Source organism: Podarcis raffonei, chromosome 1 (assembly GCF_027172205.1).
Source record: "Podarcis raffonei isolate rPodRaf1 chromosome 1, rPodRaf1.pri, whole genome shotgun sequence".
NCBI lineage: Eukaryota > Metazoa > Chordata > Lepidosauria > Squamata > Lacertidae > Podarcis > Podarcis raffonei.
In genome coordinates, this window is record NC_070602.1 from 14,681,602 (window position 1) to 14,707,400 (window position 25,799).

At 41.5% G+C, this 25,799-nt stretch overlaps 1 protein-coding gene across 5 annotated transcripts in view; it reads right to left on the minus strand.

Moving 5' to 3' along the window:
• Positions 1–402: 402 nt before the first annotated feature.
• MARK3 (microtubule affinity regulating kinase 3) overlaps positions 403–25,799 on the minus strand; it is a 68,314-nt gene continuing 42,917 nt past the window's right edge. For 2 of the 5 annotated variants that reach the window (XM_053366248.1, XM_053366365.1), the window contains 8 exons: positions 25,673–25,785; positions 23,725–23,878; positions 20,338–20,552; positions 17,940–18,043; positions 11,496–11,753; positions 8,333–8,359; positions 3,327–3,371; positions 403–1,510 (listed from right to left, as the gene is read on the minus strand). In XM_053366248.1, the coding sequence (XP_053222223.1) occupies positions 1,165–1,510; positions 3,327–3,371; positions 8,333–8,359; positions 11,496–11,753; positions 17,940–18,043; positions 20,338–20,552; positions 23,725–23,878; positions 25,673–25,785 (1,262 nt within the window). In that variant the 3' untranslated portion in view covers positions 403–1,164. The remainder of the gene's footprint in view (positions 1,511–3,326; positions 3,372–8,332; positions 8,360–11,495; positions 11,754–17,939; positions 18,044–20,337; positions 20,553–23,724; positions 23,879–25,672; positions 25,786–25,799) is intronic. The other 3 variants (XM_053366452.1, XM_053366278.1, XM_053366531.1) reach the window with 3 other exon arrangements.

The window sequence follows — 25,799 nt, forward strand, 5'->3', positions numbered from 1 at the left end:
GGAACAGTGGCTATTCCATTTCCTCTCCTATCCCTGCGCATGGCACCCAGATCTTTTGGGGAGGGTTCCCCAACTTTCCAGAGCTGATTTCGATGGTGCGTGGGGGACTGAGGAGGAGAGATGGGGAAAGTTCTGTTCTGCTAGCACAACTGTCTTGCGGTAGCAGAAGGGGAGTGCTGGATACTGCCCATCTGTGTTAAAAAGGAGACGTTATGTGCACAATTCTCCAGGAAAGTTCCCTGAACTGGCCCCACTGGAGTGAACAGGAGCAATGCAAGAGCCAAGTGGCCCAAAATAAAATGACAAAAAATTGCAATTTGTTCTAGTAAAAACCTTGAGGAGAAAGGATCAAGAAGATAAAATGCTCAACTTTTGCTTAGCAAGGAAAAAATAAAAACTTGAAGCATTTCCCCACAGTTTTAATTATCACAAATGTGTAGTTTTAATTTTGATTCCAGACTTAAATAATAATAAATAGGTGGGAGAAAGATTGCAAGACTTGAGGGAAAAAAACACGAGTTTTAAGTTACCTCATGAGAGCAAATAAGAAACCACAGGAATACTGTTCACAACCATAAACCCAAACCCTTCATACTATTCTTAAACACAGCAGTGAATCGCAAAGCCTGAATTTACTGGTGAGCTCGTTAGCTTTGTTTAACGTATTCTTAAGTGTCTCCATCTTGGCCATTTCAATTTTAGCACCAAAAGTAGCCCAAAAAAGAGGTACCAGTACAGCTCTAATGCTTTAAATGGTTTACATATAATACTTTTTATATTATAATTATACACACATACGGTACATTCACACATCCACACAAACAAGAGGAATATTCAAAGGTATATATTTGTGTGTTTCAGATTGTTCGCCAAGACTCGGAGCAATGGAAATAAAGCAGAAGGGAATAATATTTTACATAGTAGGCAACTTTAATGCTGTAGTGCATATATATATATATGTATATATATAAAAAGTCCAATTCTCCCTCCCAGCTCAGCAGCTTGTCTCAACAGTTTTAATATCATGATTCAGAAGATGCAGAAATTATTGCCCTAAATATTATTCTATACATTTCCATTGGTGTTCTCAAAAAAACAAAACAAAACAAAAAAACCACTTGAAATTTGCTACTTTTAAATTTACAAACTTGATTGCTCTTCCCATTACAGCTTTAATTCATTGGCAATTTTGGAAGCAATGTTTTTAAAAGCTATGGATGTTCCCGATATCCTTTTGAAGCGAACTCCGTTCAGCGACAGTCTTGGCAGCTTACACACCTCCATCTCCCACTGCACGAGGTTCTCTGCGTGGCCGTCTCCATGGACACAGAAAAGCAAGAAACGCTCCCTCTGTTCATAGTCACAGTTATTGGCGTCCAGGACCTTGCGGATTTCCCTCATCATATCGTTAGGGTCCATGGAGCTGGTGGTCTTCATGCTCCAGGTGAATCGTAGCGAGCGGGGCTTGGCTTCTTTGTTGTCATCCTTCTGGTCAACGGACACGTTGCGGCTGAAAGGAAACAAAGCCTTAGTATTTACACCAGATGAGCCATTTCCTTCCCAAGTTGTTATGTCAGTGAAAGCCATTATGTTAGTAAAAGGCTTTGCAGCATGCATTATTAAGCATGCTCTCTCGGCAACTGCTTACCAAGCCCCGCTGCAATTAAAAGCTCCTGTTAGTGCCTAGCAACATCTGAGTTAGGGGGAAAGCCCAATAGAGCTCAAGCCAACGGGGTGTTATATGAAAATACGTGGCGCTCACCTCCAAGGCTTCCTTCCCCTCCCCTTACAAAAACAGGTTTCAGAGGGGGAGATGTGAAATAGAGAAGTCTCACATGTGTGGGTGTGATGAAACCTTTTCCCAGGACACTGATTCTCTCTGCTGCAAATCATCTTTCACTTCCCATCATCAGGGAATGCCAAATATACATAATACACTAAATGTAGAATTTGGTGCTGGGGACTTTTAATGCAGAACTCTGCATGTCACGATTTAAGTCTTCCCAACATGGGGCACCATCAATTACATGTGAAAGATCCCTTAGGACCCCTTTCCCCCTAACTTTGCTGGAAGCAGATGAGGACTTTCAGACTCACTTCCCACTTTCCTACAAGTTGAGAGCAGTTTTTTTTAAACTATCACATTCAAGTAGTAATAACGATGGTTTAAAAACTGCCCTTTTCCAGGAAGGATCATAGAATTAATCTCTACTTTTATTTTAAAATGAATAAACTCTGCAGACAAAACTGGAAGGGATTGTAAGTGACGGGGAAATGTTCAACTACGGTGATTAGAATTGAAGCATACTATCAAACCTGGTGATCTAGTGAAAGCAGCAAGCATGACTCCGCCAGCAGCCATTGAATGAATGCTGCCAGCAGTTCCCTGGGCTGCACACTTCTGGGTGAAAACACGCTTGTATCAAATATACAAAAAAGACAAATTCCCCATATTGTTGCCTTCCCGTCCCAATTTCCCCTATCCTTTTTGGAAGGGCTATGAAAAAAATTAGAAGTCACAGGCATTTCTAGAATTTCATATCTACTTCAACCTGTGAATTAGCAGCCCTGCCGCCTTGAAGGCAGGCAGATATCAAGTTTTAAGGGGGAAAGGCGTCTGGTAGTGTTAAGCTTTGTGTATGGAATCAGAACCAGACACAATAAAGACACTTCCAGAGGTAATTGTTTCTAGTGGTGTCCAAAGACAGGAGCAGCACTTTATTCCGTAATCCAGTATTTGAGTCTTTCTAACAGGATCTCAGCATAATTCAATCCAGGTTTTCATATCTGTTAATGAAATCCCAGAACTTCTGTAGGAAAACAAGCCCACCATTCAAAACCAAGGCTCTCTTATAGACATTTCTGTGATTAATTCTTAGTCACATGAATCTGGCCTTTGTGCTAAAAGGTAATAAAAAAAGAAAAGCCTTCTACTGTAGGCAAAAAACTTTTCTCCTTATATTTTCCCATTCCCTACTTGACAAGGGCAGAGAGTTTTCAATGACAATTTCAGGCTAATTGGGGAAGTCTCCTTTTTGAACTATCCGTAATCTGCTGGCTCTCTCAGCTACAATCTAATAGTCATTGCATAGCTCCGAGAGGCTAGATTTTGGTCAGGGTGTATGCATGAAAAGTCAGAATCATGTGATTTAAGTGATTTAATCACAGTTCTGAGTATAGGAGGCAATCTTAGTTTTCATATTTGTTAAGTTTGACAGATACCACCACCAGTGTCCTACTGCTTACATCCCTCGAAGGAGGGGAGGGGGGGAAAGAGTGTAAAACATCTAAGGTTAACATTTAAGCAAAAAAATAGTTGCCCTCACCTTGAGCCCTCAAATCTCCCGTTCCTCTCATATTCAGTTGGAAGCCTCAATGAAAACAATGCCGAAGCACAAAGAAAGCAGGAAAGAGAAGACAAATCTTACACTAGTATGGATAAAAGTTGGCAGAACACTGCATAGCAACATCTCACTTAACAATTTACATTTGCAATTAGATGCTTGGCTTTAAACATTCAAAAGATTAGTAGACTCAGAATATCAAACATGCCTTTGTCCAAATAAAATATATTTGGAAGCCTCAAACTTTTGCTATTAGGGCTGTGCATTGATCTACAAGAAGACAGCTATGTGGGATCCTCAAAAGAAGAAATTTGGTGACAACAGAAAGGACTTGCAACAATGGTGCTCGATTAAGCATTGGGCTGCTCACATAACTGTTAGGCAGGCAGAAAGAATAAATTACAAACACTAGAAATTCAGTTCAGGTATACCAGACAAGGCCCATCATAATTTATTTTCAGGACTGTCCAGCCTGTCATCTCTCAGTTTATATATAAATGGACGAATCTCATGATCAGCTGGTAACTGCTTCCCCTATATTAAGACAGTTTCCAGCTAGAAATTTCACCACTGTATAATTCCATTCACTTAGAATTCCTCTGCCTTACCTGTCAAGAATAAACCTTTAGAAAGAAACAGAAATTGTGCAAGGCACTTCTGAACTGCTGCAGAGAAGGGTGGGAAGAAAATGTGAAGTCCTTTAAAACCAACTTCTGTTGATACATATGATTTTCAGCAGCTGGGTAGGTATGCAACAGAAGAACAGGAAATCCTTCCTATACACTGTTCTGTTCCATTTAACACCTTAGCTTTGATCACAAATGCTGAACTGGAAGCACTTAGAAGGAATGGAAATGCTTCACACAGACCTTACCCCAACCCTCAATTTCAGCACCACCCTTGTTGCCCTCTAGAGTTTGGTGTTAATTTGATACAGACTTTTGATTAGCTTGGGATGCAGAAGTTCTGCAAAAATTTCTGCCCAGGGATATTCACAATAAGCCGTCTATAAATCCAGCAAATTGCAGTATATCCACACCTCTGTAAAAAGTTTACTGCTCATCTCTGCAATTTGTGGTTTCATTTGTTCAGCAGAACATGCTGAACGGAGGAAAGAATCTGCAAGGGATTCTATTTTATTCCTTTTGCTCCACCACTGCAAAGAAAGCAACCGGAACAAACTCGGATTCAAGGGATTTAAACGACTATGTGGTATGTTGAATTTGGCTGCAATCTCCAAATCTTCACTGACTACTTCAGATTGGAGCAATAGAGCTACTGAACTCTAATGGAGGGGAAGAACACAGACTGAACTTTCTGAATGGCAATACGAATGCATGGAGAAAGTCGAGGTATACCGGAAATAGTCAGAATCCAGTAAGAAAAACTGAATTGTCATCTTATCCCACAATCCATTGATTTGTCAAACCAGGGAATATAAAGGGAATTTGTACCAGTAAATGCACCAACTGTTCAAAATCTTTTCATAACAGCAAGAACTGTCCATGCTTCAAGATAAAAATTAAGCACCCAATCACAGAAATGTAGGAGGCTGCCTTTTACTGAGTCAAACCGCTGGTCCATTCAGCTCAGGATTATCTATACCAACTGGCAGCAGCACCTCTCCAGGATTTTAGACGGGTGTCAGGAGATGCCAGTGATTGAACATGCGCCCTTCCACATGCAAAGCAGATTATCCGTCACTGAGCTAAGGCCCTTCCCTGTCCACTTGATTAAGAGTGACCGAGACGTTCTTAAAACGGCAGAATTCATGGCACATAAATATTTGCAATGAGTCCCCAGAAGAACATATGGCTTTCATGAGACACTTCCTAGTTGCGCAAACAGGATGGCTTCAAGAAAGAGAGGGCTACAGAATGAAATTCATCTGATAATTCAGTTGTGATTCACTTATACAGTACAATTATTCCCCTGCATGCATGAAAGTGTGAGAGTGTCATATGCATGTTAACATTCTGAAATAAAAAGGATTCTTGAAGAATTCAAAAAGTGAATGTCACATTTGGGCCATACAGGGTGAAAGCCAACCTAGTGAGAGTGGGCATCTACTTGTGCTTCCTTTTCTCTTGTCCCTGCAGCGCCCCCCCCCCCCGGATGTCCTCTGGAAGGTTAGGGATCCTGCTGAGCAGTAAAGAAAAATCAAAATCCATGCAAGTGGGTTTCCATTGCACAAGCAGATGGACATCCTTAGGATGGTGGTGGAAGGGGTTTTAGTGAACTTTGTTTTTTTACTGATCTTGTTATCCTATCCTGATGGTTTTGGCGCCCTTTTATAACAATACCTTTGGTGCCCTGTTATGATGATACCTTTGTGTTTCACTGTAATTTGACTGGCAGATTGTATTTTTTTTATTTACATATTGCATTCTTCTTCTTTGTTAGCCATCTGGCACTCTTTGGGAAGGCACAATATAAATATTTCAAAATTAAAAAGAGCAATGCAGTAGGCCCACAAGTGATGAGCATTTAACTTGTTTGCATTCAGCATTATGCACCTGCCAAAACCATTTTTTTAAAAAAAATTAAAAAGGGAGTGGAAATGGGGTGGTCATCTGGGGGGGAAAACTTTGGCACCCTACCTGCCATTAGCACCCAACATGTTTTGACGATACACAATTTTGACTTTATGCACTATCCTCAGAACATAACCCCTACATATCTTGCAGGTCTACTGTACTGTAAACAAACCACTGGTTTCATAATCTGCTAACTATTGGGATGGGGACATGTGCTTGCTTGAGAAAATTTGACAAAGTGCACTAATATCAGATTTGCACTGCAAAATTAAATTAAGGATGTCGAGCAGTCCAGCTAAGGTTGTGCTTTCAGGGGATTCAAAATATTTAACAGAACAGGTTAAATGCACATAAATAAGTGAAGTGATAAAGCATTCAATGCAGCCATATCACAAACCAGGGTACCACAAATGTTATGTATCCATTACAGAAAAAGCAGATATCGCAGGGGGGAAAGGCCTAAAAGCATGGGAGCAACCACAGGTGGTCACTGGAGACAGTCCCACTTTAAAAAGTTCCGTAAGTGACCATACATCTGAAAATGCATTGACATTGTGGAGATGTCTTACCTAGCCTTAGAGGACAAAATGGGATTTTATCTATTTAGAGACATCACAAGACACTTCTGTACTTTCAAAGCTCTGAATAATGATCAACACACTTTAGGAACTGCTGCGGTTCATTTAACTGCCTCTCAGCTGATGAAACACGCAACCAGGCACTTACAATCAGTGATACAGCAACAGGTTTTATGGAAACTGCCTGGGCTCTAGCTCGTTTTTTGCCATTGGGTAACCTATTAATGTGTCCCAAAGATTGTACACTTTAACTCTAGCTTAATCTGGAAAACTACTGCACCCTGGTTAAAGGCTCCACTCCAGATGTGGGCAAACACATTTTTGTGTTCCTTAGATTCATGGACTGGTGGAGTTGGAAGGGACCCCAAGAGCCATCATGTCCAATCCCCTGCAATACAAGAATCTCAACTAAAGCATCCAAGACAGATAAGCATCCAATCTCTGCTTAAAAACCTCCAAAGAAGGAGAGTCCACAACCTTTCAGGGAGCCTGTTCTACTGTCAAACAGCTCTTACTGTCAGAATGTTCTTCCTTGTGTCCAGCTAGAATCTCCTTTCTTGTAACGGTTTGAGTCCTACCACCCACCCACCCCCGCCCAAAGCAGGAGAAAATGAGCTTGTTTCATCCTTCATGTGACAGCGCTTAAGCTCTTTGAAGATGGCTATCATATCTCCTCTCAGTCTCCTCTTTTCCAGGCTTAACACTCCCAACTCCTTCAACCGTTCCTCATAAGGCTCGCTTTACAAATCTTTCATCATCTGCACACTTTTCAGCTTGTCAATATCCTTGTTAAATTGTGGTGCCAAAGCTTACAGTGCAGAACCTTAACTTTGCCCCTACTGAAATTCCTTTTGTTACTTTGGGCCATTTTGCTAATGCCAGCAGCACTGTGAATAGCAGAGACACTCTGAATCGACCAACACTCGTACGCATAGTGGGGTGTGCATTAATCTTTTAGAAACCAAAAACTATGTGAAAGGGGGGGACAGGACCAATTTTTCCCTCCTTGCCACAAGCTATGAATTCACATGCCAAAAGCCATGTGTGGCAAGCGCAATGCTATCTCTGCAGGATGGCTTGAAACTTACCCATTTCTTGCACTTCAGTTTCTTTCAAACTGCCTGGTCTACTGTTATCTTAACATACAAACATCTCTCTCTTGTTTAGCTGGTTCTCAAATGTGGCAGGCCAAATGTAACTACTACTACTTTTTCTGTGAATACCAAGCAAACAATGGAGATCCTTACCTCCAATGCTGCCTAACAATGCTCTTTTCATCAAACAGCTGAGAAGCGTATCTCCATTCCAGAACCATGAATGCAAACTCAACCAAGCATGTTGCTAACAAGAGAGGCATTTATAGTTCTGACTATGTCTCAATAGATCTTCAGGGTATTATTTGTATTTTTAAAAAAGTAAAAACCCAGGACTAGGTTCCAAATATATTATCACCAGTGAGTGGCAAATAAACTAAAATGGCTCTTAAGCTGAAATTAAGATTGATAAAGCAAGTAGAGAATTACTTACCTTTGTATTACACTTTTAATCAATATTACTGAACATATCATTTTTCAACCATAAGCATGCTAAGTGTATTAGTATAAAGAACAAAATTATTTTTTTGGTACTATCAAAGTAAGTAGAGCGCATAAGACATGCTTTGCATTTCATTATTATTCAGGTGCCAGAGATCCATAGGAATTATTCATTGGTTAATGAATTTCTTTACTTATCTTGGGTATGTGAAGAGTATTTAGTTCTCAGCGGAAAGTTTAGTTTTGTTTCAATTTGTTTTAAAGAAAAACCAAGGCTAGAAAGCCAAATTCAATGTTAATTGCGAGAGCTGGTTCTGAAAATAGAAGTAAAATCCTACCTTTTGATAAACCTGAATGACATGTTTCTAAAAGAAATTAAGCCAAAATAATAATTAAAACGTGTTGGTATGAAATTTGAAAATCCATTCAACAAGCGAGACACATAAGACTAGCTCAATGAAATACGGAAACAGTTTCAATTTCACTCTGGAAATACATGATGGTTATTGGAATGGATGGATGGATCTTCAGTGTTAAGGAGAATTCAACACTTTCTTCCCCAGTCACTCCCCTGCACATATGAGAAATCCTTCACATCATTTCTGCTTTCTGAATTTGATAGCTAAGTAAAGGCAAATTATATTACAGTTGTCTATGTACAGTAGACACATGGTTTAGTACTACAGTCATACCTCATGTCGCGTCCGCTTCAGGTTATGTGTTTTTGTGCATGTGCAGCCGCGGTACTTCGGCTTGCGTCAGTTTCGTGTTACGGATGGGCCTCCAGAACGGATCCCGTCCATAACATGAGGTTCCGCTGTATGTTCACGAGTAAGTAAGAGTTGTGTTGGGCATGCATGCTCTCCTCTTCCCCTCCTGGACAGTGGGGAGAACTTCAGTAAAGTTTAGCTTTGCTTTCCATAAAACTTGATATTATGATGTACGAACCAGAGGTAATGGTTTAAAGCAAACTGTAGTTAAGCAAGCCTACATCATAACCTATGGCTTTAAGTTGGCTTTTAGTTTTTAAAAAGAAACTGACTAATGCAGCAAATTAGGTTTCGTGGGAAGTTAAATTAAATTCTAAGTTCCTTTTTCCCAGCTGCATAGGAGGAAATGGAGCACCCAAGCCTGAGGCTTGCAGCAAATCTCTACTGTCCAGCAAGTTACACTAAACTATTGTTTAGCATTGTGTGCAAAGGGTGACTTTTAAAGCCCTTGGGGTTACCAAAAAACAAAAACAAAAACAGAACAGAAATAGAGTATCTTCTAGGAACAGGACTCAGAGCTTAAGCTGAATGTGACTTCATAACCCTTTCCAATTAATGCACACAGGAAAAACAGGAATGCAAGACCTTGTGCTCACAGACAAGGAAAATGCTTAATTTCTACAGCAGCCAGAAGCCCCTAAAACAGAACTATTAGTGACAACAAAACTTCCAGTGTAACTAGAATGGAAGTTTGAAAACTTCAGTCTATAATCACATTGTGAAAGGACACAAATACTGCGAACTGCTGATGCAACAAAACAGCTTATCTAAGGTATGAAAAGCAAATAATTACAGCGCCAATTATCGCTTACGTGTCTTAAGTGCAAAAGGAAATAATGACAAACCAAGGCAAGGCACTGTAACACTTGAAGTCCCTTACAAAAAGCATTTTAAGTTGAAATATATATGGCTGTATTAAATGGTAAAAGGACATTAACTGAAATAGGCTGAGCAAAATATATATTTCAGTGGTCCAACAACAGTGGCTTACAGAAAGACAGCTCAGTGTTTATCTCCTTTTCCTGAATGAGCGCTGTGTCACAACGAAGCACACACAAAAGTTATTCGACATTGTCACATCATCTGGCCTGAGAGCCTGGAGAACATCTCCAGTCAATCTCTTTCCCAGTCCTGCTACTTGAGACCCCTTTTAGCTAGAGATGCTGAGGACTGGGGTTCTCTACATAAAAACAATATCCTCTGAAACCAAACTATTATTACTACTATTACTATAATAAATTTCTTAATCCCTTCTAAACCACTGCCCCAATGGGATTTATACATAATTAAAAACAGTTGAAAAATAGAAAAAATATATATATTTGAAACAAGACTAAAACTCTTTAACAAGTGGACACACATTGTAAAAGATCAATTTATCCTACTGGTAAAGCCTACTGGAATGAAAATGCCCTCTACTCTTTCCGGATAGTGGGTGCCTGTCGTATTTTGACAGGAATGTTATTGCACAGGAGAGGGGCTGGCACGCAAAAAGCCCTGCTCCAAGTGACTGCAGAGTGGGCTTCTGAGATCTTCGGAACTTGCAGGAAAGACTCTCCTGCAGACTGCAGTGATCTACTGGGTATTTAACGCTGTCATTCAAATAACTGGGTCCCAAGCTGTACAGGGGCTTATATGTGGGTACCAACACCATGAACTTGGCCTGGTAGCAAACTGGCAGCCAGTGCGAATCCCACAAGCAAGGTGTTACGTGCTGGCCGTAGTTTGCACTCACAAGCAACCTAGCTGCTAGGTTCTGCACCAGCTGCAGCCTCTGGGTCAACCCTAAGGCTTTCTGCACCCGTCAGTTAATTAGCGGTATGCATAAATCTGTTATAGGAAACTGCATCTAAGAGACCCATGTTAAGAACACTGTTCTGAGCACAGACAGATGTCTATGAGGCCATTCCTGCTTCCGGAGCATGTCCTGGAAAGAGCAAAGTTGTAACTCTTAAGCAAGTGAAAGCTTACTTGCAAAATACAAATCTGATTAAGTTTGGAACTGTATTTTATATTTCTCAGTTTCCCGTTTTGGGACTAGCAGTCGCAACCCTGCACACCAGTACCCAGGCTATCCAACTGCTTCTGTTTTCTTTAGGAAGCTTTGCATCACTAAATCCTGAGGAGTCTAAAACTAGGGTTTTAGGGGTTTTTTCTATGGAATACTTCAGCAGTTAACCAACAGTACGTGGTAGATAAACTTTCAAAGTGTCAGGATTCCTGAAAAGTTCAGCTAGCCTTATACTAGCAAGTGGGCAAGAAAGAAAATTTCACTTCATGCAAAGGGCTGAAGTGGGCTTCTGTTGATTAGGGTTCCCAAGGGAAAACTTCAGTTATTAGCCAATTACATTGTTCATCATTACTGCAGGCTACTATTCTTGATATGTCTAGCCTTCTAAAGATGGGCTGATTTAAGCTAGCTTTCCCACCCCTCATAAGTTAAGTAAACAGTCTTGTAGATTAACGATGCAAACCATAATCCTCTTTGCAGCACCAGAGCAACCACATTGTTTTTTGAAGAAGTGTGTATATAGGTTTGATAAAAGGCAAATACTAAAAGCTAAGTTCTATGTATGTCAATTGAAACTCCCACTACTTCAAAGGTGAATGTTAAACATGTAAAAGCTGAACTGCAGCATGGTTAGATTAAGTTCTTGGATATGGAGAATAACTGTGCCAAGCAAATTTCTGCTAAAATTATGTTTTTTTAAAAAAATAAAAAAATACATACCTCCTCGTCAGCTTTGAAGTCAATTTACTGAACAGGTTAGTGGAGCCCCTGCTTCGTGTCTGCGAAAGTGGGGTTGCTTCGTGAGACAGGCTGGGCGATGCAGGGGGCCCATTGTAAGTGGCAGTGCGCCGTTCTCTGAGCTGGCCATGGAAAGTGCTGCGACTGGCAGTTCCTCTTGGGAAACGGATGCGGTCAGGTGTTGTTGCGCTGCTAATGCTGTGAGTTGAAGCAACTGGAGTTCTCTGATCAGGAATAGCGCTGGAATAAGATCACAGGCTAAGTTAAAAATTCCAACACAGAAACTCAAATCTCTACAAGGCTAACACAGTACAGGTGACTCCCCATTTTCATTCCGGGCCAGACTCCTGTATGCATACGCAAAATCGCATAAAATGGGGAACACCCTGGAGAGTCCTAATGGCTTGCGAGGAGACCCACCTCAGAGCCTGAAAAGGTCTCCTCATGAGCCAGAGGGGCAGCAGTACTTTGTTGAGCTGCTCAGCTTCACTGCCTAACAGCTGATGTGCGGGGTAGCACAGCAGCAATCAATGCTTCCCAGGAGTCAGCTGAGACAGTCCCACTGCCCCTCCAGCTCACACAGAGACTCTCCCTGGAGCCCAAAGAGGACGCCCTCCACCTCATGAGGAGACCCTGTGCACACAAATAGATCGCAAGTAAATGAAGAGTTGCCTGTACATGTTTACAAGGAGCATTAGGTACCTCTACAATATGGTACAGAGCAAGGTTTATAGATTACAATCTAGATGTAGCATTATTGCAGCACATAAATGATTCATTAAAAAAACAACAACCCACAAACACTCTAGAAGCAAACAGGAGACCTAAAAACCTGGGTTTGCAGGGCAAAAAGAAAACCCCTACTGCAAGAAAGGAACTGAGTATTTTCTATGTTGATAATCTGAGAATAGATTTCCAGAATATCACTCTAATCGAAAATATTAATTCTTAATATTTTCCGAAGCTATACAAAATCACAACATATATTACATTATCTGAAGGAATTTGGACAGCAGTAAAGAACACTCAAGATGTTCATTAAGGGATCACAGCACAAACAACCTTGACCACCAAAAGATAAAGGGAGGGCAGGGAGAGAACACACCTTCTAGGTAGCATCAATTTCTAGCGCTATCTAGAACTAGAATTTCCTTAGTGCAGAGTTAAGCAACAATGGATGCCAGTTAGTTTCACAACAATGCCAGCATTTCTTACATAGACCTGAAGTTATCTGCACCATTGTTTACTGGAGGTAACATCATCTTCGCATGCACAGAAGCCGACATGGACATCGACTTCTGGTATCGCAGCCGAACACTGGTGGAGGATGTAGTATAAACTGTATCAGGGCTAGCTGCACAAGCGAACATTTCAGCCAGGCTGCGGGGGGGGGGGGGGGGGTTGGGTTCAGGCAGAGGCAGAAAGAATAGCATGATGGACCAATGACAAAGATGCAAACTCAAAAGCGAACACCTTTTCTCCCACAAACATCTTCCAACTTAGACTGAACTCTCATATGCACCATCAAGTCCACAACGGGTTAGGGAAACAATTCCTTGCTGGTCACAAACACACAAAGCTGCTTTCTATTGAGAGGCAGGCTATTCGTCTATCCAGCTTAGTACGGTCTACTCGGAATGTCAAGAATCTCTCTAAGGTCTCAAGCAGAACTCACGCCTAGCCCTACTACCCAAAACCTTTAACTAGAGATGGAAGGGCTTCAATCTGGAATCTTGTGCATGCGAACATGTGCTCTACCTCTGAACTATTAGCCTCTTTCCTTCTCCAAGTTACTTTCGACTATACAAATGGCTGGTCCCGTACTGTTCTTACTGTAATTATTTGCATGTTTTAAACAGGTTTCATATATGTATATAGTTCTAGTTTTACCAAGGTTTAACTGTTTTTCATGATTGCTTTTTCTATGTTTTTAGCAGTTCTTGTTTTTAATCTGTCAGCAGCCTTGAGTAAACAGAGAAAAGGTGGGGTATAAATTATTAACAACAACAGCAACAGCAAGGCCATTTCACTACTGCAGAAGTGAAACCAAAGCAAATGCTTATCCTATGCCAATTAAAAATTATGCGACCGGCTATAGTTTTTCCAGTCAAAAGGGAACTCATTAACCACATTTGCATGCAATGCTGAAACTAAACCATTTAGAACAAGGAGTGGATTGGAATGAATGAATGAATGAATGAATAAATAAATAAATAAATAAAAATAATAATAATGATGATGATGATGATGATATTTATACCCCGCCTATCTGGCTGAGTCTCCCCAGCCACTCTGGGCGGCTTCCAATCGAGTGTTAAAAACAATACAGCTTTTCCGTCTATGTTCAAGTAACAGAACTGGAACTGTGGTTAGCATTCACTTTGTTCCCTAATACACACACTGCTAAACTATGGCTTACTGCTACATGCAACTGTAGTCTCTATGCCGTCTTCTCCTGACAATGCAAGACAAAGGAGACTACGACAAGACTGAAAATGCTGTTTATTGAGTCCCCTGCTTGGGCAAAAAGTACTAGACCAAGCGTTTCCGGCCAAATCTTCAAACTCCACAAGTTATGTATTTTATAACTGCACACATATCCCACACTTCTTGTGTTACTCACAATCAATCAAGCACTGCTCACTTCAGTCCCATATTCTGAAATGCTCTTGCTCCCTTCCTCCTACCCTGCACCTGAAGGGAGGTTGGAATTCAGATGACAGGGCTTCAGATAGTGGGGGGGGGGGGGACACACACCCCATTGCTATCCGGAATAGCACATGGTCTTCAAAAAGATATGAAAGCTCAAATCTTCTTTAATTAGCTTGTCACAGAAAGGAGTTGTTTATGATCCTTAACAGCAGAGGACAAAATACATCCTGACTAAGGCATGTTAATCCAGGGCCATATTACAAGTGTAGAACTGTTGAGGAGGACGGATGGCATGGGACGTCCTGCCAGGTTCATGGATGGCTAAGATTCCACCCAAGAACTTCCAGTTCATAGTTAATGTTCTAAATTAGCTACTGCCTGTTACGGTGATTAATTAGCAGGATAGACTCTTCTTAAAGGTAAAGGGACCCCTGACCATTAGGTCCAGTTGTGACCGACTCTGGGGTTGTGGTGCTCATCTCGCTTTACTGGCCAAGGGAGCCGGTGTACAGCTTCTGGGTCATGTGGCCAGCATGACTAAGCCGCTTTTGGTGCACCAGAGCAGCACACAGAAATGCAGTTTACATTTCCGCCAAGTATTTATCTACTTGACCTTTGACGGCCTTTCGAACCGCTAGGTGGGCAGGAGTAGGGGCCAAGCAACGGGAGCTCACCCCTTCGCGGGGATTTGAACCGCCGACCCTCTGATCAGCAAGCCCTAGGCTCTGTGGTTTAACCCACAGCGTCACCCGAGTCCCTTAGACTCTTCTTAGGCACAGTTAAATTATGGAATTCACTACTGAAAGATGGCAACCAACTTGGGGATTGGACAAATTCATGCAGAAAAAGACTACTGATGGGTAGTAGTAATAGAGTCAGAGAATCACAGAATTGTACAGTTGGAAGCCTTCCTAGGGGTCATCTGGTCCTATCCCCTGCAATGCAGGAATCTCAGCTAAAGCATCCATGATGGATGGCCGTCCAACCTCTGCTTAAAAACCTCCAAGGAAGGAGAGTTCACCACCTCCTGAGGGAGTCTGTTCCACTGTCAAACAGCTCTTACTGTCATGATGGTTATATTACCTCCAGTATCAAAGGTACTATGTTTCTGAATACCCATTCATGGGAATCATGAGTAGGGCAGTGCTATTGAGTTTTTACCCCACTTATAGGCTTCCCTTAGGCATCTGGGTGCCGAAAAAGAATGCTGGACCAGATAGGCCTTTGGTCTAATCCAGCAGGGCTCCTCTAAGTTTTTTATGCCTTAGCAATATGCATCATTCTTCATGTAAAACACCAGGTGTTTTAGGTAGCCAAGAACTACAGAAACAAAAAGGTTATGGGTGGCCAGAGGCAAGAGCGAGTCTAAAAGGCAGGCTCTTCCAGTCGTGCCAGTAGAGGAAGTGGTCATTTGCAGATCTTTCAAATACTGACCAGTCTTCCTATCCTTATTCACTGGAATAAAACATTCTGTCTCTGGCATACACAATCAATGACAAGTGTGTCCAGTTTGAAAGGACGACCTACTTTGCACAGCCTCAGAGACAAAAATATACCAGGCTTTTCTCCTCCAAATAACCTCCGTTACTGAACTACCTAGCGACCTGCCAAAGCCAGTTCAAAAACCATCAGTTGTATTTCATCCACTTTTTTTCCCAATGTGAAAAATTACAGGGCAGATATCATTCTTTTGAGAGGTTCGAAGCTGCACGATTCGGAACTAGTAAAGTAAAATATCAAATTCCAAGGGTCTTATGTGACTACACAGGTCCTGCACAAATTATTACCCTGCAGGACCTTTGCCACAATGTAAGTAGTTTACCTTGAACTACTCTGCACACTGGATTTTATATGAACATTCACAACTGACACTTAAAGCGGTTGTGCCATTAAACACACACACACAAAATCCTCCATGTGTGTGGGTGAAACTACAGGCCTTTCCAGGAATCTTAAAATCTACTTCTCACTGTGCTGTCATAGTGAACTGCCCTTCTTGCTTCTTTTCTGCCACCGCCTCCTTTGTCTGAGCTGCATATTCTCCAGTGGATTACAGGCCCTGGTGGGAGACGACAGGCAATTTAGTCATCCACAAGAATGAGCTAATTTGTTTCCTATGTTTCTTCATGTCATGCTGGTGTCTTACTGCACTGCAGAGCAACAACTCAGCCTTTAAATTTTTTTTAAAAAAAATGCTTGTTGGGGGAAAAGCAGTGAATCCCAAGCTGAGAAAGCCGAGAGGCTGCCTGCAATCAGAGACTAATCAGAAATGCATTTTGTGCTGTTTCTGACAAAGTTGCCCTATTTGCGCAAGGACATCTGTTTGTGAAGTGGAAACCAATCCCCCCCCTTCCAAAGTGTTTTCAGCCCCCCCAACCCTTTAGATCAGATCTAATGCAGGGAGGGGGGATTTCTGTTGTGCAAATGGATATCTTTGTGTGAATGGGATGACTCAACTGGATGCAACCCTTTGTTTCCAGGGCAGCAGTACTGTGAGTATTTAGCAGACCTGCAGGTGAATATGGTTTAAACTGGAATTTATTGTGGGGTGTGAGATGCCAAAGAAACATGGATTTAAGAATGCAGCACATAGAGTGTGTGCGTGTGTGCATTCACACATGCACAATACACACAGATGTTTCTTTGGGTTCAATGCAACCCCCCCAAATAGCTATTAAATAAATTAGTCTTAAAAAAATTATTGCAATGTGGAACATATCACATGTGTTTCTTCTTTGGAGGCAAAAAACCCAACCCCTTAGTCTTATTCCCCTGTTTTATTGCAGCAATGCACTTAGCACATGTTGCAAACAACACACATGACATATTGTATGTTGCTCTTCTAGAAGACAAAAGCATTTCTTACTCGGGAGACAAATAATGAATTACTGCCTCTCCCAATAGTGGATGCAGCTGAAATACACACCTGAGTGCTTTCAGAAATAAAACATGCCATTTTCTTCCAGCATCTTCCATGCTTTGACTTGTTTACATAGAAGTAATTTTCGCTTTCATAGATACTGAATCTAGATCTCTACCCTACTTTAGGACTTGTAAGCCAGGAGAGAAATCTCTCAGCATGGACAAGTGCTGAAAACTAAAATTATATATATTTGGTGCTGTTCTCCTTGGTGCTTCAGGAAAAGCCTCAACACTAAAAGAAAACTTGAGTGGAAGCTTTGAACAGAAGCAAGCATACCAACATTACATATAGATTCTGCAGACTTCACAAACAATCATCAGCATAATCCAGTCACATTTAATCTTACCAAGGAATAAGTTCCATTCAGCTCAGTGGGACCTATTTCTGCATAGACATGCATAGGGTTGCAGTGTAAATCTCTATTGACATCTGCTGAATTTAAAGTGCTTCGCATTGGCTGGATCATGCATTTTGCATTTTATTTTCAGGGACGTCAAGTTAGGATTTATCAAGGTAATTCTAAGGTCAAGTAGTGAGCTTATCTGGTGCATGCTCTAGCTGATGGGCACTGTAGTTCAGAAACATCTCAGGGGCCAAAGGTTCACCACATCTGTTTTAGCTTTTGTTCATGCTTACTATTTGTAGAAGAAAAACAGTTGCATACATGCTCCCAGTGTTAAATGGCGCCCCCCAAAAATTCAATGCAGGTTAACATTTATGTAGCTGCCTTGCTTTTATTATCTTTGCGCCTCTCTGATATCCTGCAGGATGAAGGTCTGTTGAAAAGTACCATAAAAAGGAAAAAACTGACTTTTGTAGTATGGAAAGCTTTCCCCCTAAAATACCCTTACCTGCTCTCTTTGCCATTTTGAATGACTGAATGTCTGTCTGCGGTTGTTCTTTCGCTACAAACATATGTATTTCGCCGCGTCATGGCCCCAGGCGCAGTGTTGTTCTAAAAAAGAAAGAACACATTTGTCCATTTCCAAAAAGAAAAGAAAGGGTCACCCAGGATCTTATTAGAAAAAAGCAGGTTTATTTGATTATGCTTAGGCTCCAAGTTATCTTATAGCTACTTGTGAAAGTAAGATGTTCCAGTGTTCATATTTCAGCTGCTACGTATTATTACGAATTTGAACAGGGTCAGTTCAAATTCAGCTTTTTACTAGAATAAGCTCTCAACTCATGTGGAAACTGGAACTCAAGGAAATGCAAATTGTTTATATACATCTTATGGTTCTTCCGAAATAAAGGATTTTTCAACTAAACTATGTGCCAAATAAGAATACAATTCAGAGGCTAACAGACGCCGAGGCACAACTCTTAAATATTATTATTAGGTTCACTGGGAACAAAAACAAAAACTTAACACAAAAAAGCAAGGCTGGAAGGAAAACACAGTTAAAACAAAGAATAGAAAGGATATACAGCAGAAGAGTTGGACAAAACGTTTTCAAATATGTACACATACGCACAGAGGAAGAGAACCACAAGCCCACTCAAAAATGACATTTTGTTTGGGGGCAGGAGCACAAAGAAAGTTAAATAATTACTTTGCCTCTGTCTTTACAGAGAAAGAGTGTGGAGATATGCCCAAGCCGGTGGTCAATTTTCCAGGAATGACAGAAGAGCTAGTGGATAACAGAATGGTTTTTAAAAAGTGTTAAGAAGCACTGAAAACAGACAAAGCATATGGTCAGGAGAAAGGCTTTAGAGGGAACAGGGAAAGCTTGAAAGGGTTGATCTCTCCCTCCTGAACAGTGCAGTGAATCTAGAGTGGGGTAAATCCCAATAAGGACCAGTAACACAACAGACAATTCCATTATCAGACCCCCTCCCCCCACTCTAAGTTTCAAGGAATACTGCAAGAAGAAAGGAGGTCACTGAGTCTAGCACTCACTGGCGAGGGAAATCTTGCAAAAGCTGTTGTCTCTGTCTAAGTCCTAGGGCTAAGCAAAACACCTTGATAAAAAGCCGGCTAATTAAAAGTGTAAAGAAAAACAGATGGGACATGCTCAATTATCCTGTGCATGTTCTTTGAAGATTTAGTACTACAACAGAAAAGGAAAATATAACGGATGAACACCATTAACTATAGTAGTGGACACACGTGTATGTACACACACACACACACACACACACACATATAAAGTGCAACTAGATAAAAACTGGTATGGGGCATATGGTGGTAGAAAGTAATTTATTTGTTTTAGACCGGGGGGTGGGGGTGGGAATTCAGGCATGATAGGATCTTCCACTGCCTGCAATATGGCACAAGCAAAGGCTTGTTAAACAAGATCCCAGACATTTTGCAGAATTTACAATCCGCAAAACTATGCCAGATTCAAAAGGAAGTAAATTCTTTCGCTGTCGTATATCTTTATAGATTTGACTGGTTGAGTCAGAAAAGACTCAGAGAAACATACCATGCTTCTCTGGGTGTTACTTTCCAGATGCTTCTGCTGAGATCTCAATGATAAATCCAAGCAAGGAAAATAAGGTAAAAAACACAGAAAAACACAGAAAAAGAAAACAAAGGAACATGTGTGTGTGCTGAGTATCCAGGACTCTCCTTTCCCAACGGAAGGCATGGCTAAACTGGAGATGGGAGGATGGCTCCTCCCCCAAGCAAGGATCTTTGAGCATGTGACCCTGCCTATCCAGTAAGAGGGAAGACTCATCCCACATGTAAGGCTGTCCTCAGGAGCCTCTGGGGGAACATACTGTGCTTTCCCTCCTGGACCTTTCTGAGGGACATACAAAGCCCAGGAATCAGAATGGTTCACAAACTCTCGCCGCTGCAGGGAGAAATGGGGGACCACAACTATCGGAATGAGAGACCTCCCATTACATTGCTCAATTCCCTCCACGGTGAGGTCGGAAGGCAAGGGAGTGTGCAAGCTAGAAGCTTGATTCCAGTCTCTCCCAAGATAAAATTCTGAGGGCTAAATATCTCAGCTGCCAGACCTCTCCATTTCATGCACAAGGCCATTTCAGGCAAGGTGCATCCACTCGTCCCACACTTGATATCAGGTGTGAGGCAGGTAAGGGTGGGACTAGGCCAAAAGGCGCTTTGCAAAGCCCACTGTGCAGCGCTTCCAAAATGCTCAATGAACAGTTGATGGTTGGACACCTTGTAAATTAGCTATGCCATAAACTACTTCTGATACATTAAGCCTAAGAGATAACTAAGAGAAAGATGTGCACACAAACAAGCTCTTTATGGTTTTTTTTAATCCCATGACTTACATTGGGTGCAGCAGAGCTTCTCTTACGCTCAGGAATATCAGCCTTATTTGGATTGCTGGCATTCCCAAGCATAGGGCTAGCAGGAGCAACTCCTCTTCCTCCAGCAGTGCTGCTGGATTTCCGAGACTGGATACCTTCTTCTTTGAGGTCACTGTCTGTAGTGCTAGTTTGACTTCTTTTTGGATACGCCACTACTGGAGGAACAGATGGGCCAGCTGAAAAAAAACACAGAGAATGGATTAGACATTTTGATTCCAAGATATCTTAAGGCAAAGTAGTAATAGTATGTGTCCTTGATCCACCCATGAAAAAGAACAATGAAGAAGCTCAGTGGTGATGATCAAAAGCGTTTAACAGATACGGTTTTATACAACGTTGACAGTATAAAGAGTAAAGAGAATGTGGGCTGCTCTTCAGGCCTTTGCACAAGCAGTGCAAAGTCTGAAGATGGTTTTAAAGTATGTTTGACTGATTACACATAGAAACCCTCCTGCGAGGAGGAATTCTCATGTTTTCAGAAGAATGCCTGAATATGGCTGGAGACACCATTAGTAGGTGGTTCTGCAGTCCAGATGCATGAGATTCAAGCTGTAGTAAAGGTCATAGTCCCTCTGAGTGATCTGGCATGTAGCTTTAGGTGCCCTTGAATCCATCATTTTTCATTAGAGGCTCAAGTGGCCTTGAGGGCTCAGAGTGTCTTTTACCAACTTATCTGGAGTTGGATAACCTAGCTGCAATGATCCATGATTGGCGTTCGGATTGCTGTAGTGAGCTGAACACAGGGCTGGAAGTCCAGAAATTTCAGCTGGTGCAAAGTAAGGCAGCAAGTTTTAAATGGAAAGCAGTTGTTATGAACACAACTCACTGGTCTGTTCTGGCCTGCACTGGCTTCAAGTTAGCTCCCATGTCCAATTCAAGATGCTGGTATTGAGTATAAAGTTCTACATGGCTTATATCAAATGGAACACCTCCTCTTGGACCTATCCATACCCAAAGGTGATCTATGGAGGCTCTTCATCATGTGGTCCCCTCCACCTGAAGTTCAGAGGGTGTCTACAAGACAGAAATCCCTGTAGGTATGTAATGTTCTTCCTAGAGAAGTTCATGTGTCACCAACTTTGTTGTCCTTCTGGGGCCAAGTTAATATTTTTTTTGTTCTCCCAGGCTTTTTAATATTTGATTTTGAGTCTCTGTGTATGATGTTTTAGTATATTTGATGGCTGTTTTAGTTCTGGTTCTCTTTGCTAGCCTTTAAAAAAGGTAAGGGACTTAAGTCCAGTCGTGAACAACTCTGGGGTTGTGGAACTCATCTCTCTTTACTGGCCGAGGGAGCCGAAGTTTGTCTGCAGACAGTTTTTTCGGGTCATGTGGCCAGCATGACTAAGCCGCTTCTGGCGAAACCAGAGCAGCGCACGGAAACGCTGTTTACCTTCCCGCTGGGAACTGATAGGTTGGCAGGAGCTAGGACCGAGCAATCGGAGCTCACCCCGTCACGGGGATTTGAACCGCCAACCTTCCGATCGGCAAGCCCTAGGCTCAGTGGTTTAGACCACAGCGGCACCCGGGTCCACGTTGCTAGCTTTTATCTTTGCACTAACATAAAAAGCTGAAACTTTAAACTTTTGCTTGCCTACTTCAAGCCAGACTCCATGAGAAAAAGCTGCCCATTTTCAGGTTGCAGTTAAACTTTGCAGTGCATTCAGCTCAGTAGAAGGTTGCTTTTACTAGGTCATACAAGGCAAATGCCTGTGTGTTGCTGCTCTGCATAACTAGTAGACTTTGTTGAAGAGATGACAGCCGCTCAGGAGAGAGGAAATTCAAAGAAATACTGTTGAACACCCAGTCCCCCAAGTTCTTTTAAATACAGGCTGACCTAATAGTGTCAAAAAGAAAACAAAGACAAACACACACAAACACAGTAGGATAAAAAGAAGGGGCTTTTGTGCTTTTTCTTAGAAATTTCACAAGATACTTAATTAAGTCTTCTCTAGAACAACTATGAATGCCAGGGGGTGTACTGGCAAAGCAAGCAAACGTGATTAAACTGATAAGGAAAAGCAACCCATTAGCCAACCAAACCTGTAGTTGTGTGATATAAATATTTTTGCCAGAAAGCACTGAGCAATGTGGGGGAAATGAAAAGTCTAAAATGAACATTTAAACACTACAAACTTAGGAGTAATTTAACAAGTTTATTTGTGACACTCCACATTCTGATTTTTTGTTTGGAAGATTTACAAAATATCCCCTAAGTAGGTTTGTAGTTTGTAGATTACCACAAATTTTGGGTGTTATCTTTGCCACCAATGTACAATATAAAGTGAAGCATTCCAGAAAAACCTCCTGCAGCTGGCTAAAAGTAACTTATTAATGATAGGCTGCTATCAAGGTGAGGGAGCCTTCTATGTAAAAAAACAAAACAAAAAACCCATACTGAAACCACCTAGTTAAAGGTCTCAATGAAACTGATCCACATGGCAGAACAAAACAATGAACTTGTCTCTTCTGGAAGAAATTATTCCCTGCCAATGAAGTTTCTTGGTCAGTATCGCCAACAGAAACCAAACCTATGAGAAGTAATAGGGTCTCCCTTTTACCAGGACACTCAAAAAGTTAGTGAGAATTGGAGATGCTAGGCAGTCTTTAGGGCTCTTCAATTTGCGGAATGGTGAGGGGAGAAAGGGTTTAAGTATTTCTGGGTGGGTCAAATCCCATACAAATACATCTGGATAAGTCCCACATATGAAGTTGCTGAAGTATCTGAAGATAGCTCCTAGATATTTGAAATATATGTCTAGCATCTCTTCACAGTTCTATGAAATATCTCTGTAAATACAATGTAGACGTTTTCATTGATAGCCATTACTGGAAGGAAAGCTCTCTGAAGTGAAACTAGAGATGACATGGGCAATTGGGAGAGGACTGATGGCTTAACTTCTGAAAGAACCATCACTCTCTGTAACAACTGTCCTTTCAATTTGCCATGCTTATTTGATCAAGTGGCGGTGGCATAACTAACATGCACTAGCCAAAATACAGTAGAACAGGACCACACCAAGTATCTAACTGGCTACCCTTTGTCTCACTTTAGAATTTACACGGCAAGAATGTTTGAAACTGGTTATCTCAAAGCATTACCAAGATCTGCAATAACAGCAGCTGGGGCATAGAATTGGTCGCTCAATACCAAATTAAAACTTCCCATGGTTCAGCATATGCTGAACTTTTCATCCTCAACACAATCTTTTCTTTAGCTTTTCAAGAAGCCTTCCCCAATCATGGGTCATCCAAGCTTGGGAAAGGCTGTTTTAGAGAGACTCTCTCATAAGGTAGCTTGCAATCGTCTTTCTGCAGCAAGAGTTCCCAAATAATGAGAAGGCCGCTCACCATGGTCACTGTACCGTCGCTGCTTCTGGCTGGAAGATATACTTCTCTGCACTTTGTGATGGGGGGATTGTCCAGTACTGTTGTTGAGATCACTACTTGGCCTGACTTTTGCAAGCGAAAGGTTGCTGCTGGAACTTGAGTCGCTGGCATCCAACTGAACAGAAGCAGACAGGGGGAAAGTTTGAATTATTAGTTCTGTGGCCCCAAACATAACAAAGGGATTTATAAAGGGAGCTTGAAATCCAACACTCCTTGTGTCTACAGGGCTAAGCACAACCAAAAGTTACCTGCTTTGTGGATTTGAATGGGAAGATGAATGAGCTGAGGAAATTAGTCAACACACGGGAGGGAAGAGCTAAAGGCATGAGCAAACAGATTCTTTTAAAACTTCTCGTAACAGGAGGCAACTGAACATTCCCTGCCCATGAAGCATAGGGGGGAGCATCTTAGCAGCACCGATGAGAACTGTGTGCATCTCAGGTGCCTCAGGCTAACCTCCTAGCACCTCCCATTAAAGAATTTCAAGAGCATGGATAGGAAATTCCTTTCCTTGACGCCCTGGAGAGATGCTGCACTTAGGGGTTGATAGCAATGGGGCATGTTGACCACTGGTCTCATTCGGAAGAAAGCAGCTCTCTATATACCTGGTCAACCTGACATTCTTCAGAGTTTGCTAACTCACCAAGAGAAACAAAATAAAAAGGTTTAAAAAAATAGCGTTGGTTTTCAGAACTTGGGCACCATGTTTTCACTGTACTGAAGAACAAGGCAAAGTTTGTGGCACTGCTTTAGCCTGAAAGCCTTTTGGCTAAGATCAAGTGTGATGTACTGCATTTTTCTCTAACTGGCTGAAACTTAATCAATAAAAGGATGCTTCTAAAGAACCATCTGTCAGAGTGCTTTGTCTTGCAGCCCAGTCACCACTAAACAAAATATTGCAAGTCATGCACACTACTCACTTAAATGATGTGTAACTTTCAACTGGCCATAACAGCATGAACACCAATAAGGAGCATGTGTCATTTATTGCCTTCACTTACACAAGTCTACAAGTCACGTTAACTAAAATATTACTATAGTGGTTACCCTGTGGCAACAACTCTCTTCAAACCTAAGAATGCAAGAGCAGTAAGTTGAAGTAAATACAATTTGAGAAAGCCTGTAAAGCACCTCACTGGAGTTATGCTAAAACATGGAGCAGAAATATTTTAAATATATTCACTGCCTCTAATCTAAGTTGACAATCTAAGTTGAATCTGGACCCAGTCACTCCAGGCCCAAGACTGTACGTATTATTGGAAGTCTGAACATTTCCTTCCACAGACACTGCAATTATCTTCAGTTTGCCAGCAACATGCTTGATGGGAGTTCCATAAATTCGGAGGACCCACACTTACGGTGCAAGTCTAAGAGTTGCCCTAACCTTGCCAAACCTAGAGGCGAGAAGTTCTTGTTCAACTAGGTTCTAGGTCAGTCTTAAAATAGAATGGAAGCATTAAGAGTGGTCCTGGGTCAAATTAATATTATTAATTCTTTAAATAGAAGAATGGGAAAATATTAAGCACCTGGCAACTTGACGAGAGAGGTAAGATGACTGCAAGAGTCAATAATAAGCTACCTCATGTATATGAAGATGCTTGAAGAGCCAGACCAGGTTTCTTCTTTACATCTAGGTCTGTGGGCTAAATGTGGACATCATAATAAACCATGGTTTACTATGATGGGAGTGGGCCACAATAAGCCTCAGATACTTGCTCCTCTCATCCTCCAGTGCAGCTGCAAGGAGATTAGAAGCTTCTACTTCTAACTTCCTCCTTGCATCTGTGATGAACGAAGAAAGGGGAAGGTGAGGCTCAGTGCTTGCTATTAACTCATTCCCAACATGATAGAGCATTGGTTATCATGAGTACAAGCCAGTTCTCAGCCATGGTTTGAGCATTTTACTCACCTCTGATGATTTTCTCCCCAGTAGCAAGTATGTAGCAGTGATTTCATCGTATTTCATTTTACTAAGAGATTCTTGTATTTCTTCTTGAGAATATCCCATTCCAACCATAATGTCTAGAATAAATTGA